At 42.3% G+C, this 19,871-nt stretch overlaps 1 protein-coding gene and 1 long non-coding RNA gene across 4 annotated transcripts in view; one reads left to right on the top strand and one right to left on the bottom strand.

The window, feature by feature from the left end:
- agmo (alkylglycerol monooxygenase) overlaps positions 1–19,871 on the bottom strand; it is a 393,034-nt gene that overhangs the window by 135,032 nt on the left and 238,131 nt on the right. For all 3 annotated transcript variants that reach the window (XM_072253381.1, XM_072253382.1, XM_072253383.1), the window contains exons 7-9: positions 17,864–17,929; positions 14,808–14,887; positions 6,011–6,145 (exon numbers count right to left, since the gene is read on the bottom strand). In XM_072253381.1, coding sequence (XP_072109482.1) covers positions 6,011–6,145; positions 14,808–14,887; positions 17,864–17,929 — 281 coding nt within the window. The remainder of the gene's footprint in view (positions 1–6,010; positions 6,146–14,807; positions 14,888–17,863; positions 17,930–19,871) is intronic.
- LOC140195294 (uncharacterized) overlaps positions 1–19,871 on the top strand; it is a 129,684-nt gene that overhangs the window by 92,344 nt on the left and 17,469 nt on the right. The window lies entirely within an intron of this gene.

Here is a 19,871-nt window from a genome sequence, read left to right as displayed (position 1 = left end):
TGGGAAGGCAGCACACTTAGGAAAAGGAAAACTTTGAGTTAAAACCTCTGCTGCCTTGCGGCTATACCTCCTCATAGGAAAGGCTTCGGGAGTAAACCACGAGGAAGAAATCCGGAGTCAGAGCCCCTAAGGCAGTCTAATGCTGATTCAACGTCATTCTGGCATCTCTTGCAGTTCAGCCATCATCAAAACATTATGCCTGGCATCCCTTTTGACAATAGTACCTGGGCTGAGAGGGGGATCATGACGCCAGTGTCCACAACCAACTGAAGATCTGGGGCGATAAGCGAGTGGGAGGCATAAGATGGCGCTGGGAGCCACTACTCACAGACCTGCACTCAGGCAGCCAGGGCTGGATGGTCGCTCTCTTCTCACGAGGCAAGGGCAGTGTTCGGCAGCCACCTTGGCGATGGAGCAGCACACTTCAGAGACTGCACTGCTCCCCCTTCTCAGGAAAAGGTCTGGAAAAGGTGACCTAAAGAAAGGTTGCCTCACCCTATCCTTCCAACATACTGCAGCTGACTGGACAGCTACTTTGCAGTTGAACTGCCTCAAAACCCACAAAGAAAAGAAGAACCACCAGAAAGCTGAGCAAACCCTGTGTTGGAGTCTGGAACGTCAGGACACTCATGGACAACAAGACCGGTAACAGACCGGAGAGGTGAACTGCACCCTGTAGGATATGTGCTTCAGAAGTACAACATCGATATTGCAGCGCTCAGTGAGACACGCCAGGCCGAGACTGGTAAAATCACAGAAGTAGGGGCTGACTGCATGTTTTTGTGGAGTGGCACGGGAAAGGATGAGGCTAGAGAAGCTGGAGTTGGCTTTCCCATCCTGTTCACAATCATCAGGAATCTGGATTCCCTCCCCAGAGGCATTAATGATCGCCTCATGGTAATGAGGCTGTCTCTGAAAGCCAAGACTCATCTGACTCTGCTCAGTGCCTATGCACCCACCATGACCCTTGAACCTCTGAACAGAAGGAACTGTTCTACCAGGAACTTGGCCAGTGACTATGCTCCGTCTGCAAAGACGACAAGATCCTGCTTCTTGGTGACTTTAATGCCCGAGTAGGCAGTGGCCATCAGTTTTGGCCGGAGGTCATTGACAAGCGTGGCCTCGGAAAGGAGAATTCAAACGGGCAGCTACTACTCATCTTCTGTGCAGAAAATGGGCAGACAATCAGCAACACCCTCTTTCAGCTTCCAGACATCCGCAAGGCAGCCTGGATGCACCCGTGCTCCAAGAACTAGCACCTTTGATTGACTACGTGATCACAAGGTGCCGGGACATCAGGGTTGTGATCATCACCAGAGCGATGAGGGGTGCAGACTGCTGCACTGACCACATCCTGCTGAGAAGCAAGGTGTTATTTCAGATCTCCAGGCGGCACAGGCACCAGCAGGCTGACACTGAGCGGAAGCTGAACATTCAACAGCTCACTGACCCCAGCATCAACGAAGAGCTTATCAGCAAACTGGAGGAACAACTTGAGCAACTGCCTGAGGAAGCAGACCCAGAAACAACATGGGCTGTCTTCAGAGACAGCCTGTACAGTTCTGCAAGTTCCGTTCTCAGGTACTCCAAGAGGAAGCATCAGGATTGGTTCGATGAGAACAACTCTGATATCGTCACCCTTCTCAAGCAGAAGCAGGAAGCCTTTGCAAGCTGGCTCAGTGTCTTGAAGCTCCTCCGCAGTAAGATCCACGCTGAGCTGCGGAAGGTGAAAGATCAGTGATGGGAGGCCAAACTGGCAGAGCTTCAGCACTACGCTGACTTGAACAACACAAAGAAGTTTCTGATGGTCTAAAGGCAGTGTATGGACCTTCCTCCAACATCATGGCACCAGTCTGCTCCTTGGATAGAGCGCTCCTCACTGACAAAGACAATATTGTCCAACACTGGGCAGACCATTTCAACCAGCTGCTGAAGAGGCCACCCCAGGCAGACGACCAGGTCACAGAAGACATGCCCCAGTGCGCAGTCATGGAGGCCCTTGATGATGCCTCCACGTTGGTAGAAGCTAGGAAGGCAGTTAACTAGCTGCAGCCAGGTAAGGTCCCTAGCCCAGGTGGTGAAACCTTTCTTCAGAGGCTGACAGAGCTCATGCAGCAGTTTTGGGAATAAGCCTGTGTACCGCAGGACCTTAGGAATGCAAACATCATCCATCCGTACAAGACTAAGCCGGGGCAGGGCATCCTGTGACAACCACAGAGGCGTATCTCTCCTGAGCATTGCTGGGAAGATCGTGGTGCGTACCATACTGAACAGGATTACCTCTCACCTCTGTGATGACGTTGTCCCAGAAAGCCAGTGTGCTCTCAAAGCTAACAGAGGGACAATGGACATGACCTTTGCTGTCAAACAGATCCAGAAGTGCCAGGAACAGAACAATAATCACTACATCCTCATTGTGGACCTGATGAAGCCATTTGATATTGTCAGTTGCACAGGCTTTTGGTGCATCCTTACCAAGTTAGGCTGCCCCCCAAGGCTGGTCAGGATTGTCAGGTCATTCCAAGACAGCATGACAGCCAGGATCATCGAAATGGCTGCACCTCGTAACTAATAGTGTCAAGCAGGGCTGTGTCCTTGCGTCTATTCTGTTCAGCCTGCTGTTTGCCACAATGCTGTTCTCTGCTCTCTCACAGACTGATGCGGCAATAACAATTTGCTACAGGACTGATGGATACTTCTTTGATCTGTGGTGCCTCAAGGCCAAGACCAAAGTTCTGGAAGCAATAGTACAAGACTTCCTCTTTGCAGCGCAGTGAAAGGGACCTGCAGGACCTCACTGACTGCCTCACTGCAGCAAGAAAATTCGCCTAACCATCAGCCTGAAGAAGACAGAGGTAGAAGTTCTACTTCAGCCCGCACCCCATACCAACCCTGCGGAACCACAAATTGAGGTTGAAGGCACACAACTCAACAATGTTGATGCCTTCACCTACCTGGGAAGCTGCCTCACCTTCTCCTGCAGTCTAGATCAAGAGGTCGCAAACAAACTTGCAAAAGCTTCCTTTGGCAGACTATGGACACTTGTGTGGGGAGAACGTGGCATCCGGCTGAAGATCAAAATGGCAGTCTACAGAGCAGTCGTCCTGACTTCTCGACTGTATGGCTGTGAAACACGGACCCCATACCTCAGGCACATCAAGATGCTTGACCAGTTCCACCTGCGATGCCTTCACAAGATCATGGGCATCTCGTGGCAAGACAGAGTCCCCACCACAGAAGTGCTACTAGGGCCGAGAGCTCTGGCACAGAGACACTGACCATGAAGGCTCAACTTTGAAGAGTTGAACATGTGGTCTGGATGGAAGACAACCGCCTTCCAAAAACGGTATTCTTTTCCGAACTGACACAAGGCAGCAGAAAGCAGGGAGGCCCCACAAAGCACTATAAAGATTGCGTGAAAGTGTCCTTGAAGGCAAGCAATATCCCCGTGACTGGTTTGGAGGCCTTGGCCAAAGACCGCAACGCCTGTCACCTGGCAGTCTACAAAGGCACCAGCACATTTGAAGAGCAGCAGCCGAAGGACCTTGATCAAAAGTGCCAGGACCGCGAGGGAGACTCAACCCAACCCTTGAATAGCCATAACATGCCTGGCCTGCGGGGGTATCTATATTTCCACGTTCAGCCTTCCCTCTTATCAGAGGTGTCACTGATGTCATCGTCGTTCCATGACAGACTTCTAAGAAGAAGAAGAAGAATACCTCATATTCTGATGTCCAGTCTCTACAAATGGCAATGGGAACATGTCATGAGGCAAAGAGAGAACTTTACTTAGTGCCAGTCTTGGATCAAAGATGGCACTCACATTTTGAGGTCACTAGATCATGGCATCAATCCCTCACCCAACAGTACATAAGCCAAGTCCTAATATGTTGGAACAATGAAGTTAGGTAAGATTAGAAAGTAATGTTCCTCACAGCATGCTTCATATGAAATCTTACCTCAACAGTATTTTCTACCCCTGCAGCCATTAACCAGAAAATCCAACTCTATAGTCTTCCTGAGCTAACACTTCAATACACTACTGACATAATATTATACTCACACATGAATAGGAACGATTGCCCACATCAAACATAGAAAAAGCAGGTTATCTGATCATTTATCTTGCTGCTTGTAGTGGAACTGTTTGAGCTGTTTGTGTTACAAGTGACATTTCAAAAGCATTGGAATATTCTGATAAAGTGGAAATGTATTTCTTTTAATGAAGGCTTCCCCCTTAATAATATCAAAGCCAATCGGTACATAGTACAATTATGAATGAGCAGGTAGATGTCAATTACTACCTACAGAGAATAAAACCACATAATAGCATTCATATGAATGGAAGGGTCATGTTTAACGAAGGGGGGCACTTCAATTGTTCTTTTATAAACAGTTAATTCTATGAAAATTAGCCACTTCTGCTTAACCAGTGATAATTACTCACAGGCACATTTGAGGTAGATGGAGTAAATCACACCCAGGTTTTGAAATTACATTATTTGAACATTAGTAAAAGAAAATGTTTTTATGTTGATATGAAAACATTACACTGGTTATTTTGACAGGCATTCTCTCCCCCAAAGCATGAAACAAAAGTATGCAAAACCACAGAAAAGTAAAATGTATATGGCATTTTATGTGAATTGTCATATGACTCATAATTCATAAGTTCTTTTTGAGTAGTAACTCTTGCATTTTCAAATACACTATGGTAAACCCTAAGTTTCACAAACAGTTCTGAGGTGAATAAACTATAGAGCAGATTCTATTTTTGATAGTGCATGTTGAAAGGTAAATAATGGATTGGACATAAGAGAACTCCACACTTTGCCTTGGAGTAATGCCAAAAATTCTTCCAGGTTTCATTAAATGAGCAAATGGGACATCCAAGAAAACTTCTAATATTGCAGAATACTGTTAGACACTAAATATGAAGAGTTCATTCAATAATTAGTAATAAATGCTTGAACAATAACATGGTCATAGCCTTAATATGCACACATCATCATTGCAATAGTAACACACACAAAGTGCTGGAGGAACTCAACAGTCCAGGCAGTATCTATGACGAGGAATAAAGAGTCCATGGTTTGGGCCTCTCCATAGATCTCCATAGAAATCTCTCCAACATCTTATGTGTTTTACTCTGAATTCCCAGCATCTGCAGAATCACCTGTGTTTCCATAAATGCAAGAACTCTATCCACATATTCAGCCAATGCTTTCTATTGGATGTGGAATGAAAACAGCAGCTTGTTCTGTCTCAGCATTTGGTAATGTGGCTGTCATAAATTTCGGCAGCTTTTACACTGCAATCTTAAATGCCTAGGTAGACAAAGGATAAAGGTTTTTGGAAATTTTCATAAACGAGACTGGCTATGACTTGGAGCCGCCTGTTATTTTAAAGATGATTGTTATGAGAGCTAAACAATAAGGAATAGCAAACTCAACTCCCAAAATTTATTCCATTATTCTCAATGGGAATGAATGTCAGAAAATCAGTGAAACTGAAGGCAAATAGTCTTGCAAACATTTAGCACCTGCAATCTAAGGTGAATTTCTTATCAATAAGTATTCTTTCTATTCTCCATGATTTATTTAAATACTGCCTAGTTTATACTTCCTGAAGGAATTACTATACTTTTGCTTCCACAAATGCTGCCCTATTTGCTGACTGTTACCAGCATTTGCTGCCTTCATATCAAAACAACTATTCCATGTGCAATATTTCTATCACCCACAAGCAGTTTTCTCCAGCTTTCACCTTCCCATTGGTGGTCACTGTGGGAGGAAAACACAGGAAATGATCATCTTCAGCTTGCTCTCCACACCTCATATCATCTTAAATAAATTGAAACACACTGCCAAAATCACCATTGGATACTTCTGTGTGGTGATGTACTCTCTTGTTTTGATATATACAAACTGTAAAAGATGGTAAGAGATTAATTCCATCTCTTCCCTCCCCCGCTCACTTCATTTATCTAATGAATTTTGCCGTTACATACCGCGGGAAGATCTTCATGGTAACCAAGTCTTGGTTTGCCTGGCTCCCATCCAGGTCCTTTGATGACAACAGAAATTTTGTTGCTAATGCCAGGGGTAGCCCAAAATGTCTTCCAAATGTAAATGAGGTGATGGAACTGAGGATAAAAGAAAAAAAAAACAAGTGCAAAAGCTCTATAAGATTGTGACAAATTCAACTTCCACCATGTCTGGATCCCCCCCACTTCCTGTCATATTATTATCAGTTCCACCTCCCCCCACATCTTCCCATAATGCCCCAATCTCACCTTATCCTTCTATTACAGGATTTACCATTTGATCTCCAGCCACCTTCCAGTCCGGTCTACCAGAGGATGGAAAATGAACTAGATGAAATGACTGTCTGGGCCACACAGGAAACTTGAACTTTTGTATTTCCCATCTGAAATTTGTTCCCTCTTGTCAGCCTGGAGCTAGAAGCAGGGTTTATAGTTCAACTGATATGTAAATGTACAGGCCAAAATATTGTTCATGAGGAACTGGAGAAAATCCTGCATGGAAGTTTACTTGTTATCTACCTCTGTTAAATTAATATACTATGCAACCACACAGCATTAATGAGAGAAAGAAAGCAGACTTGTGGAACAACCCACACAAACACGTTGTATAAGAAAGACACTGCTCCCTTTAAAGATAGCACTAGGCAAATAAATACTCAGATATCCCACACATTTTTGTTTACATTTTTCAGTATCTGGCCATCACTGACAAGGCCAACATTTTTTGCCTGATCCTAGAGAAGGTGTGATCAGCTGACTTCCTCAACCACTGCAATTCTCCTGGCGTATCTTCTGTTTTGTGTTCTTAGGGAGTTTTAGGATTAGAATTAGCAATGGTAAAGAACTATTGATATAAAAGTATAGGGATGTAAGAAATTATGTAAAGGCCAGGCCATTAGCTCCCTTGTTCCTGCTCCAGCATTCAATAAGATCAAACCCAATCATTCCCACACTAACTCTGTCGAAGAAAGGTTATTGATGAAGTAGTTGAATTTGTGTTGGGTCTGGGGTGCTGCCCAAGGAACTCCAGGAGTGATATCCCAAGCCTGGTGTCACTAATTTCCAGTGACTGCAACTGTACCTACTTATTGAGTGAAGCTTTGGCACATGCCATCAAATGGAACAGCGTAATGAACCAGGCATGTTGTTAATACCAATCCAATGTTTTTGTTCTTCCTTTTCACTGCACATTTTTGCTTGAGCTTGGAGTCTGTGTTGATATATACATAAAATATGACTTTATTGGGACCAGTGACTCGCACGCTCCAAGCTCCCTGTGTGTGATATGTGGAGACAAGCTGTCTAATGAGGCAATGAAGTCCTCAAAACTGCTTCGGAACCTTGAGTCCAAGCACACTGCACTGACAAACCCATTGAGTTTTTTGAGCTAACAAATGTGAGCAAGCGAGACAGAAGCAAGTGCTGACAGCCACCACCTCCACAAATGCTGCTGCTCTGAGAACTTCGTATTTAGTGGCTAGCCATATTGCTAAGGCTAAGAAGCCTTTCACTGTTGGTGAAGAATTGATTCTGCCTGCTGCCAAGGACATGTGCCGTGAACTGTTGGGAGAAGCTGCAGCTAAAAAGATGGCACAGGTTTCTCTTTCAGCTACCACAGTTTCAAGGAGAATCGATGACATAGCGGAGGACATCGAAGCACAGCTGTTGGAACGGCTTAACGAGTCTGGTTTCACTACCCGAGTAAAAGAGGTTGCTCCTGAATGCCAGTCTACACACTGTATCACACATGGAAATGCTGGCGAGCCGAAAAATGTCACCTGATCTTAACAGCGTATTGAGTGATGTTGTTGAAGTTATCAATCACATCAAAGCAAAAGCCCTCAATTCATGTCTGTTTGAGCAGCTTTGTGAGGAAATGGATGCAGAGCACAAATGCCTTCTCTTACACACTGAAGTCAGGTGCCTATCAAGGGGGAGAGCCCCAGCCAGGGAGGGTTTTTGAGTTAAGAGAGCAGCTACAGAGATTTCTTTCAAGAGAAAGTCACCACTGGCAGCCCACTTCAATGACAAATAGTGGATAGCAAAACTTGCTTATCTGTGTGACATCTTCAACCTGCTCAATGAACTCAATTTATCACTTCAGGGGAGATTAACAACTGTCTTCAGGTTGGCAGACAAAGTGTCTGCTTTCACAGCCAAACTGGAACTGAGGGAAGGCGAGTGGACAGGGGCATATTTGACGTGTTCCCAAAATTAGCTGGGAATTTGGGAGAGACTGAGGCTCACAGCTGGTGTGCGACCACCTATCTTCACAGTCGGCAGAATTCGAGCGTTACTTCCCAACCGTAGATGACCCAAGGCGTGCAAAGGAGTAGGTCCGTGACCCATTTGTGAATGTCCCCGGTGAATCATCCATGTCAGCGCGGGAAGAAGATCAACTCCTCAAGCTTGCAAATGACAATGGGCTGAAAAGTATGTTTGACATAACATCTCTGCCGACATTCTTGCTCAAAGTCAAGGCTGAATATCCTGCGATAGCCACGAAAGCACTGAAAACGTTGCTTCCATTTTCAACGTCATATCTCTGCGAAGCGGAGTTTTCTGCAAGGAGTGCAATGAAAACTAAATTGCGGAATAGACTGGACATAAGGAAACCTCTTATGACTTATAATTGACTTATCACTATATTCATGCGAGGAAAATACGCGCTGTGTGTTTAATATCAAATTCGTTAGATAAACCCTTTTAGAATCGAAATTGAGTGTAACAGCCACTGATAAGTGACTTATAGTTGGCTTATCATATATATTCTGGTCGTGATTAACCAGAATATATATGATATGATATAACCCCCCACCCCACCCCCGGTCGGCCGGTCCGCAAGAATATTGTCAATATTAAACCGGTTCACGGTGCAAAAAAGTTTGGGGGACTCCTGGACTAGATGGGCTAGAGTTTATCAAATGTGTTCAGGAAAGTTTTTTTCATCAGTACGTAGAAGACCCAACGAGAGAGCGTGCAATATTGGATCTGCTGTTAGGGAATAAGACAAAGCAGAAGACAGAAGTTTATGTAGGGGAACACTTGGCATCCAGTGACCACCATGCCATTAGTTTCACAGCAAGCACTGTGAGGGTCATGTTTTTTGACTTCTCCAGTGCGTTCAACACCATCCGCCCTGCCCTGCTGGGGGAGAAGCTGACAGCGATGCAGGCGGATGCTTCCCTGGTGTCATGGATTCTTGATTACCTGACTGGCAGACCACAGTACGTGTGCTTGCAACACTGTGTGTCTGACAGAGTGATCAGCAGCACTGGGGCTCTACAGGGGACTGTCTTGTCTTCCTTTCTCTTCACCATTTACACCTCTGACTTCAACTACTGCACAGAGTCTTGTCATCTTCAGAAGTTTTCTGATGATTCTGCCATAGTTGGATGCATCAGCAAGGGAGATGAGGCTGAGTACAGGGCAACGGTAGGAAACTTTGTCACATGGTGTGAGCAGAATTATCTGCAGCTTAATGTGAAAAAGACTAAGGAGCTGGTGGTAGACCTGAGGAGAACTAAGGCACCGGTGACCCCTGTTTCCATCCAGGGGATGAGTGTGGACATGGTGGAGGATTACGAATGCCTGGGGATACGAATTGACAATAAACTGGACTGGTCAAAGAACACTGAGGCTGTCTACAAGAAGGGTCAGAGCCGTCTCTATTTCCTGAGGAGACTAAGGTCCTTTAACATCTGCCGGACGATGCTGAGGATGTTCTACGAGTCTGTGGTGGCCAATGCTATCATGTTTGCTGTTGTATGCTGGGGCAGCAGGCTGAGGGTAGCAAACACCAACAGAATCAACAAACTCATTCGTAAGGCCAGTGATGTTGTGGGGATGGAACTGGACTCTCTCATGGTGGTGTCTGAAAAGAGAATGCTGTCTAAGTTGCATGCTATCTTGGACAATGTCTCCCATCCACTACATAATGTACTGGTTGGGCACAGGAGTACATTCAGCCAGAGACTCATTCCACCGAGATGCAACACAGAACGTCATAGGAAGTCATTCCTGCCTGTGGCCATCAAACTTTACAACTCCTCCCTTGGAGGGTCAGACACCCTGAGCCAATAGGCTGGTCCTGGACTTATTTCCTGGCATAATTTACATATTACTATTTAATTATTTATGGTTTTATTACTATTTAATTATTTATGGTGCAACTGTAACAAAAACCAACTTCCCCCGCGATCAATAAAGTATGCTATGACTATGACTACGACTATAAAATAAATATGCAAGGAGATATGTCTGGTGTGCAGGTTGAGATTCTAAATTGGAGAACGGCTATTTTGATGGTGTCAGAAATGATCTGCAAGTGTGGATTGGGATAGGCTGTTTGCAAGGTGTACTTGGAAAGTAGGAAGTCTTTAAAAGTGAAATTTTGACAGTACAAACCTTGTGTGTGCCTGTCAGAAAAAAAAGTAAAGATAACAAGAGTAGGGAACATTGGTTTTCAAGAGATATTGAGGCCCTGGTTAAGAGAAAAAAGGATGTGCACAGCAGGTATAGGCAAGGAGGGACAAATGAGGTGCTAATGGAGTACAAAAAATGCAAGAGAACACTTGATAAAGAAATCAGGAAGGCAAAAAGAAGGCATGAAGTCCAGCAGACAATGTGAATGAGAATCCTAAAGTGAATGAGAATCTTAAGGGATTCTACAAATATGTTAAGAGCAAAAGGACTACAAGGGCCACATTTGTTCCTCTGGAAGACCAGAATGACAATCCATATTGTTGAGCCAAAACAATTGGGGGAGATCTTAAATGCATTCTTTGCATCTATATTTCCTCAGAAGATGGGTCGAGAGTCTATAGAAGTGAGGCAAAATGGCATCAAGTTCATGGGCCTTGTACAGATTACAGAGGAGGAGGTGTTTGCTGCCCTGAGACAAATCAAGGTGGATAAATCCCCAGGGCCTGACAGGCTGTTCCCTCGGACCCTATGGGAGGCAAGTGCAGAAATTTCCGGGGCCTAGCAGAGATGTTTAGCAACATTAGAGTTACCAGAGGATTGGAGGAGAGCTAATCATGTTCTGCTGTTTCAAAAAATGCTCTAAACAGAAACCAGGAATTTAAAGGCCAGTGAGTCTGGTATCAGTTGTGGAAAAATTATTAGAAGGTATTCTAAGGGGCTAGACAAATAAGTATTTGGATAGACATGGACTGATTAAGGACAGTCAACATAGTTTTGTGCATGGTAGATCGTGTCTAACCAATCATATAGAGTTTTTTGAGGAAGGTACCAGGAAAGTGGATGAAGGCATGGCAGTGGATATTGTCTACATGGACTTGAGTAAGGGATTTGACAAGGTCCCACATGGGAAGTTGGTCAACAAGGTTCAGTCACTCAGCATTCAGGATGAGGTAGTAAATTGGATTAGACATTGGCTTTGTGGGAGAAGCTAGACAGTGGCAGTAGAGGGTTGCCTCTTAGACCGGAGGCCTGTAATGAGTGGTGTGCGGCAGGGATCAGTGTTGGGTCCATAGTTGTTTGTCATCTATACCAGTGATCTGGATGATAATGTGGTTAATTGGAAAAGCAAATTCCTACATGCAGATGACACCAAGGTTCAGGTATAATTGACAGTGAAGAAGGCTATCATGGCTTGCAGAGGAATTGGCATCAGCTGGAGAAATTGGCTGAAAAAATGGCAGATGGAATTTAATGCAGACAAGTGCAAGGTTGTGCACTTTGGTAGGACCAACCAGGGTAGGTCTTATACAGTGAATGGGCACTGAGGAGTGTGGTAGAAAAAGGGATCTGGGAATACAGGTACATAATTTGTAGGAAGTGTCATCACGGGTAGAGAGGGTCATAAAGAAATCTTTTAGCACATTGACCTTCATAGATCAATGTATTGAGCATAGAAGATGAAATGTTATGTTGAAGTTGTATAACATGGTTGGTGAGGCCAAATATGGAGTATTGTGTGCTGCTTTGGTCACCTATCTACAGGAAAGATATAAACAAAGTTGAAAGAATTCAGAGAAAATTCTCAAGGATGTTGCCGGGTCTGGAGGACCTGAGTTACAAGCAAAGATTGAATAGGTTAGGACTGTATTCTTTAGAATGTACAAGATTGAGAGGAGATTTGATAGAGGTTTACAAAATTCTGAGGGGTATGGTTAGGGTAAATGCAAGCAGGCTTTTTCCACTGAGGTTGGGTGGGACTACAACTAGAGGTAATGGCTTAAAGGTGAAAGGTGAGAAGCTTAAGGGGAAATTGAGGGGAAACTTCTTCACCCAGAGGGCCGTGAGAGTGTGGAATGAGCTGGCAGCACAAGTGGTCCATGCAAACTCAATTTCACCATTTCAGAGTAATGTGGATAGGTTCATGGATAGTGAAGATATGGAGGGCTATGGTCCCAGTGCAGGTAGATGGAAGTTTAAATGGTATCAGCATTGACTAGATGGGCTGAAGAGCCTGTTTTTTTGCTGTATGTACTTATCTATGACTCTATGAACCTAAGAGGTGCAATACTTGTCCTGAATACTTTTGCCATGTAAAGGACCACTGAAATTGTCGATTAAATGGCCAGTATCTTTACATACATAACTTGGTATTAGCCCCCATGGTTACAAGTTAATTAGTATAGAACCTTTGTCGATAATGTTACTGTTGTGTCCACACTGTCTGACAGTGAGGCTCAAGATGCTTTTATGCCTTGCTTGCTCTCACAGAAGTGATTAAGATATAAGGATTTACCAGTGCAATATATCATTGAGAACATGCCATGGAAGAGATACCTCATGAACATGCAAGTACCGACTTAAAATCAAGTCTATAAATGTTAAAATCTTAACTTATTTACTCTGATTTAAGGTTATTGTGGGAGTTCTAGATCCTGTTATCTGGCACCTGGTCTTTGCGGCAACGCATGGGCAGAGGCAGCTCTATTATCTCTTTTCTTATTTGTACTTGACTGGGAACGCGTGTTGGTCAGTAGCTGCCGTTGCCACAGCGGTAAATATTTAAAAGTGACTAAAAGCGATCAAATTTTCGGGTTGCTTACAATGTGAACAGCAATACAAGATGGAGTTGATTGTCAAGCAGCCTCTCCGAAAAGGAATACACAAGCTGTATGATTGGATCTCTTGAATTAATGACCTGGCACACTGGGAAATGCCAGCAGTTTCACTGCATGCTGCTGGAGCTAAGCCCCGGAGAAACGGCACAAGTTCTGGGCTCTTATGAATGCGGAAATGCTGAACCTGCTGGCCAAGTTTCACTAGTGATTTCCCTCCTGGACTCCACTGTCAGATTCCACATGGAGTATGGACATGTTGGATTTCCCAGTTGGGGTGAAGTCTCAATCCTTGAATCAGAAACAACTGAAACCAACTGAAAATGTATTTAATTAATTATTTTTTAAATTAAATATAAGATATACTCAGTGGCCATTTTATTAGGTATACCTGTACATTAATGCAAATAACTAATCAGCCAATCATGTGACAGAAACTCAATGCATAAAAGCTTGCAGACATAGTCAAAGGATTCAGTTGTTATTCAGACCAAACATCAGAATGGGAAGAATTGTGATCTAAGTGGGATGATGTTGGTACCAGACGAGGTGGCTTCATTTCAGGAACTTCTGATCTCCTGCGATTTTCACGCACAACAGTCTCTAGAGTTTACAGAGAGTGGTGCGGAAATCAAATAAAAAAAATCCAGTGATTGGCCGTTCTGTGGGAAAAAACTGTCTTGTCAATGAGCGAGATTAGAGGAGAATAGCCAGACTGGTTCAAACTGACAGGAAGATGACAGCAACTTCAAATAACCAGGTGCTACAACAGTGACGTGCAGAAGAGCATCTCTGAACACACAGCACATCAAAGCTTAAAGTGGATGGGGTACAGCAGCAGATGACCATGGGCATTCACTCAGCGGCCACTTTATTAGTTGGAAGAGCGGCCTAATAAAGTGGCCACAGAGTGTAGTTAAAATGCATAATTGCTGGTATAAAATCAAATATAAAATAAATGTTATATAAAACAAAGATAAAAAACCAAAGCATTTGCTTTTTCTATGCAGGTACATGACCTCATTCTAACAGGTCCACAGTAGATATACCAGACAAGACTGGGATAAAAAGGGAGGCCAGAAACAATGTGCATCCATCAATATGACTGAGTTCTGCTTCTAGACTTAGTTCTGAGTGCAGTGATGGAACAGGAAACCAGATCTGTCAGCATCTGACTACCAATGAGTTTCATATGTCTGTGCTGTGGTACCCTGCTGTGCAAGTCAGAAATGCTATGATGTGCATAATGCTGTTAGCCAATAATACCAGCCACAATGTTCCCAAATGGAAATATGTTGATAACAGACTGACGATCAAGCACTTACGCATTATAAATTGAAAACAAAAACCCTTCAAAGTTAAATACTGGCTAACTATTTATAATTCCATTCATTAATATTTTTTTGAACAATAGAAAAAATCTATGAAGTTAAGAAAATGTTAGAATTCAATCTCAGAAAATACAAGAAATGTTCATAATATCAACACCACACTGCTTCCTTTGTAAGGTACTAGAGTATATATGTCTTCAAAGCAAACTAGTTAAATTTTACTCTTAGCTCTCAATTTAAAATATCCATGCTGTTAGAAATAAGTTGCCTGAAAGGGTATTATCATTACCTCTCAATATAACATATATGGTTCAACACTAAGTAAGATCTTGAATCAAGTTTAATAAATTAACAATAAAGTAAATGTTTGCTTCCAGCTGCAAATGTACGTACCTGCACCCAGAAGGGTCCAAACGCATTGATTGGGTGAGTTAAGCCATAGATGATCTTTTCATTTTCTGGTTCAAAGGTACCTTTACATTCAGAGAAAGATAATGGTGAGAGAAGAGAATTTTATAATCTCCATGCATGTATCAGTCTGCCTGATAATGAACAGAGATAGGAAAGGAAATACATTTACATTGAAGACTTATTGTTCCACAGTATATTCCTGGGGTTCTGTGGTACTGTTGCAATCTAATGCAAGCCATTTAATAACTATGAGAAGATTGCGCAAATATATAATACTGCACACATCCCTTGGATCTGGGAAAGCACATTAAGTGTTCAATGTGAGCTATGTCATTGATGTTTTTAAGATGAGGATCCATATTTGCAAAATTTTCATGTGCACAAGTCACTATTGATGAGGATTGACATATTCAAAGGCCTTTCCATTGCTCCCTCCATTACTGGAAAGCACACAAAGAAAATAAATAGATTGTTGCTCAGTTTGTAAGTCACTGAAAAGAAGAGTTAGAGGTGATGAAGAGTGGGGAGGGCCTCTACACTTCCTTTCAGAAACCTCCAACTTACTCCCCCTTTAAGAAACTCCTTAAAGAAAAACCAACCCCGAACAAGATCTCGGTCACATTCTTTAATTTCACAACTCTCATTTCCTTATGTTTTTGTGAAGTGCCTTGAGGTCTTTCTCTCCATTTTAAAATGTCAAATAGTTGTAAACAATTGTTGTGGGGCTTTAATCGATCAGCAAATTCAAGGCACTTCAACAAGAATTCAGGTTATTGAAGTGATTAGTGGCATTCAGAAATTAAAACTGTCAAGACCAAAGATCAGCTAAAGAATTAGTCAAATGTTGGGAAAAATTTTTGAAGAGACTTAAACAAATGTAAAGATAAACAACTCTCGGTGCCAAAGCCAGGTGTAATGAGAAAATTCTAAGAATTACAAGAACGCAGTGCCATACTCAAGGCCTTTCATTCTTATTCACTAGCATTCAGAAAATAGTTGACTGAAAGTCACCCCTCAAAAATAATGAAAAAATTAATATATTTTGACACATTAAATGGACTGCAATGTTTAGAATTCTTTGACTTGTACCTAAGTGCTATTATTGAATGTCATCAGTAAAACCTGACTTTGACAAGGAGATGTATACCCAGACAGCTGCATGCTCAGTTAGGCTGATAAGAAATAATTTACATGTAAGACAGGTAATTGCTTTGCGAAGATCCCAACCGACAGGCAATTTATGTCCAATTTCACCCATTTGGGAAGATATCCAACACTTCAGTATTACTGAGCTCACGATCTCTGTAAGCAAAAGTAGCTTTTCAAAAGTTCACCACCCACCACCCAATAGGGTCTGTGACAGGCAAATTGTAAGAAGACAGCTGTGCCCTTCCAGTGAATACATTGTACACAAGTCTCACATACTGTACAAGTTCTTCATTTATTACAAAGTTAACAGAACTTTAACTGATCATGATTCCAGGGTAAAGTAATGAAACAAAGCTTTGCCTTATGTTAATTCAGGAGAATTCATCACTGTGCACCAGAACATTGTAGCAGAATAGTGAGAATCGAAAAAGAAGGCAGGCATGAGGACTACTGTATATAAAGAAATTATTGACACTGGTCACTACCAGTGACCTTATACATTTGGAGTCAGGACCAAAGTAAGTCATCAGGTAAGACCGAGTTAACAGCTAGCTGCTACTCGGAACAGAACATCATTCAAATTCTACTTCACAGTCACCTATACCATTTGCTTTTTTTTATATTTCCCCCTCAAAAATGTTATGGAAAATTTCAAAAGGCAGCAATTTTACAAGATAAGGGTGGTAAAGGTTGCAGATAGATGTAGGGCTATAAACTAACTGAATGAGGGAACAGGCTAAAGGGTAGTAATGGTCTTCCACTGCACCTCGGTTGCATTTTTTTCAGGGATTGGCTGTTCAATCCTTAAGATGCCTGAGACACAGTATTCCTGATCCTGTTTCTGTCTCTGCATAATCTATTTTAAAAAATACAACTTATTTTTAAACAATCTCCAGAAGATCTGTTAAGGACTGCTGGTCAAGCCAAAGAACTCGGAAGAAACGAATGGTATATTTTTTCCCATTTTCAGGCCATTTTAATCAAGGTCAACAGGCGTCATTGACTTCAATTTACAGGGTAATGATTCAGGCTGGGGAATCCCATGCACCCAAAAGTAGTTTGCTTCCAGAGTTATCAGCACATTTCAGGTTGGAAAAGGACCCTGGGAGGTCACAATTCAAGACTCAATTCTGCAAGGATGAATCAGCACAAAAACATATGCAATGATCTCCATTCCTTTCCCTTTAAAATACATAATTATAATTGGAATTATTGAAGAACACTTGTCACATATGTGAAATCTGTAGCAGTCTAGGAAACCATCATGAAAGTATAAGCAGATTAGCATAAAGATTAGATGCACATTATTTTTTATTCTCTTTGCCTTTTTGTTATTTACAATGTGTTGCTCTCATTCATTGTACAACTTATGTCTGCACTCTGTTACAATTTGTTCTGTATAAGGGATGAGTAATGTCGAGCCTTTTGCTGAAGAATGTTGATTTAAGAGGTGTGGTTCCTATGTGATTGAATATGGAACTACTGACCATGCCATATGCCTTCCCACTGCCCTGGAAATTCTATAGGAATATCCCTTGTGAGAATGCCTCCTGATACTTTTATATCCAGTCTCTGATTTTTTTTCAGCCCTGGAAAATAGAATCTATTGAACTGGGTTACAGGAAGCAAACTGACAGGCGTTTTCACAGAATTCTATGATACATGAATGCCAAAAGCAAGTTAGCCATTATGGCCACTAAGAGCTTTCAGAGGGAGGGATGTTTTACCTGTAGCGTTGTTTTCTGCTGTCCAAATACTTGTATTCAAAATACTTCTATGAATTTTATAAGCTGCCACTACCTTACTCACACACTATCTTCCTGGCTAGTTTAACAGATGCTTAGATTTTTTACCAATCTACCAAAGAAGAGCAGTTTTTTCTCACTCACCAAATATCCTGTCCCAAATGATTAGAGTCCCAGCATAATTCTTGTCAATGCAGTATGGATTTCGGCCTGAAGAACAGCATTGGGAGAAGCAGAAAGAATATTTATTGAAAACATAGACTTATGGATCATTTTGTTTGTTCGTATATGTTATGAATCTAACAATAATTAAATGACTGAAAAAAAATTCAGTCTCTAATTCTTTGCAACGTAATTACACATAGAATTGTATATGTCATGATTTAAAATCTACACTCATTCTTTTGAAGGTTTTCATGGACTGGACAAAATGAGGAGAGGATTCTGTTACCTAGGTACTCCAGGGACAGACACTGCTTTCATTACATCACTGCTTCTATTCTCTTCCAGCAGTGTATTCTAAAGCAGCTTTTAAGATCTTTCTTACTGGATAAGAACATAAGAAATGGGAGCAGGAGCACGTGATACAGCCCTTTGAACTGCACTCTCATTTAGCAGTAGGTTGGTCTCAACTTAATTTTCCTGTCAGATCCCCTTAACCTTTGACTCCCCTGAAGTCCAAAATCCTTTTCTATTTGATCCTTGCACTCAATTATTCCAGCACCACAATTAGTACTATAAAGATTCTGCACTCTCTGACAGAAGAATGTCCTCCTCATCTCTATAATAAATTATTCTGAAAACTCTGCTCCTTGTGATGGAACAATACAGCATGTATATAGCTCTTCAGCCCAACAAGTCCACACTGAACACATGTTCCAGTTAGTCCTAATTTCCTGGGTTTGGCCCATATCCCTGCAAGCCCCAGCCCTCTAACTGCTTCCTAAATGGTATCATTACCTCTGGCAGCTTGTTCCCTACATTTAATACCCTTTGAATGAAAAAGTTGCCCCTCAAGTCCCCTTTATTTAAATCTTTCCCCTTTCACTGAAATTTATGCCCAGGTTTGGACTTCCCTGCACTGCAGAAAAGACTGTTACCTTGTCTTTGCCTCTCATAATTTTAAACATTTCTCTAAGGTTACCATTTATCCTCCTATCTTCCAAGGAATACAGATCTAGTGTGGCAAACCTCTCCCTTTTACTTAAGCTCTCTAGCCTTGGCAATATCCACACAAATCCTTCTAATTTAACCACATCAGGGTGTCCAAAGCTGTATACCAGTGCAGCCTCACCAACAGTTTATACAATTGCAACATGATGTCCCAATTTTAATATTCAATACCCTGGCTGATGAAGGCCAAGGTACTAAACACCATTTTGACCATCCTGTCTACCTGTGATGCCACTTTCAATGAACTATGCACTTGCATTCCTAGGTCCTCCTGTTCTGTTAAACTCCTCAGTGTCCTAGAGCCAATAGTAAAAATCCTACGCTAGTTTGACTTTCCAAAATTCATCATCTCCCACTTACCTGAATTGAGATCCATTTGCTACTCCTTGGCCACTTCTCTAACTTATCAGGATCCTCCTGTAATCTATGATAACCTTCTTCACTATTAACAACACTGTCCTCAAAGAGGGACAATGAACTTGTCAAACATGATTTCCCTTTCATAAAACCATCGTAAATCTGCATGGAAGAAGTCCGTCTGGGTTCATACTACTGATACAGACAATCTATGATGGAAAAGAACACTCAAACACGAGGAAATCTGCAGATGCTGGAATTTCAAGCAACACACACAAAAAGTGCCGGTGAACACAGCAGGCCAGGCAGCTTCTATAGGAAGAGGTACAGTCGACGTTTCGGGCCGAGACCCTTCGTCAGGACTAACTGAAAGAAGAGATAGTAAGAGATTTGAAAGTGGGCGGGGGAGGGGGAGATCTAAAATGATAGAAGAAGACAAAAGGGGGATGGATCTCAGAGCTGGAGAGGTGATTGGCAAAAGGGATACCAGGCTGGAGAAGGGAAAGGATCATGGGATGGGAAGCCTGGGGAGAAAGAGAAGGGGAGAGTGGAGCTCTGTTTAATAACACACCCTGCTATTGCGGACTCCCTGTGCAACACTACCATCACTTCTTAACTGGAT

This window comes from Mobula birostris, chromosome 3 (genome assembly GCF_030028105.1).
Source record: "Mobula birostris isolate sMobBir1 chromosome 3, sMobBir1.hap1, whole genome shotgun sequence".
Taxonomy (NCBI): domain Eukaryota; kingdom Metazoa; phylum Chordata; class Chondrichthyes; order Myliobatiformes; family Myliobatidae; genus Mobula; species Mobula birostris.
This window is presented reverse-complemented; position numbering and strand designations above follow the sequence as displayed.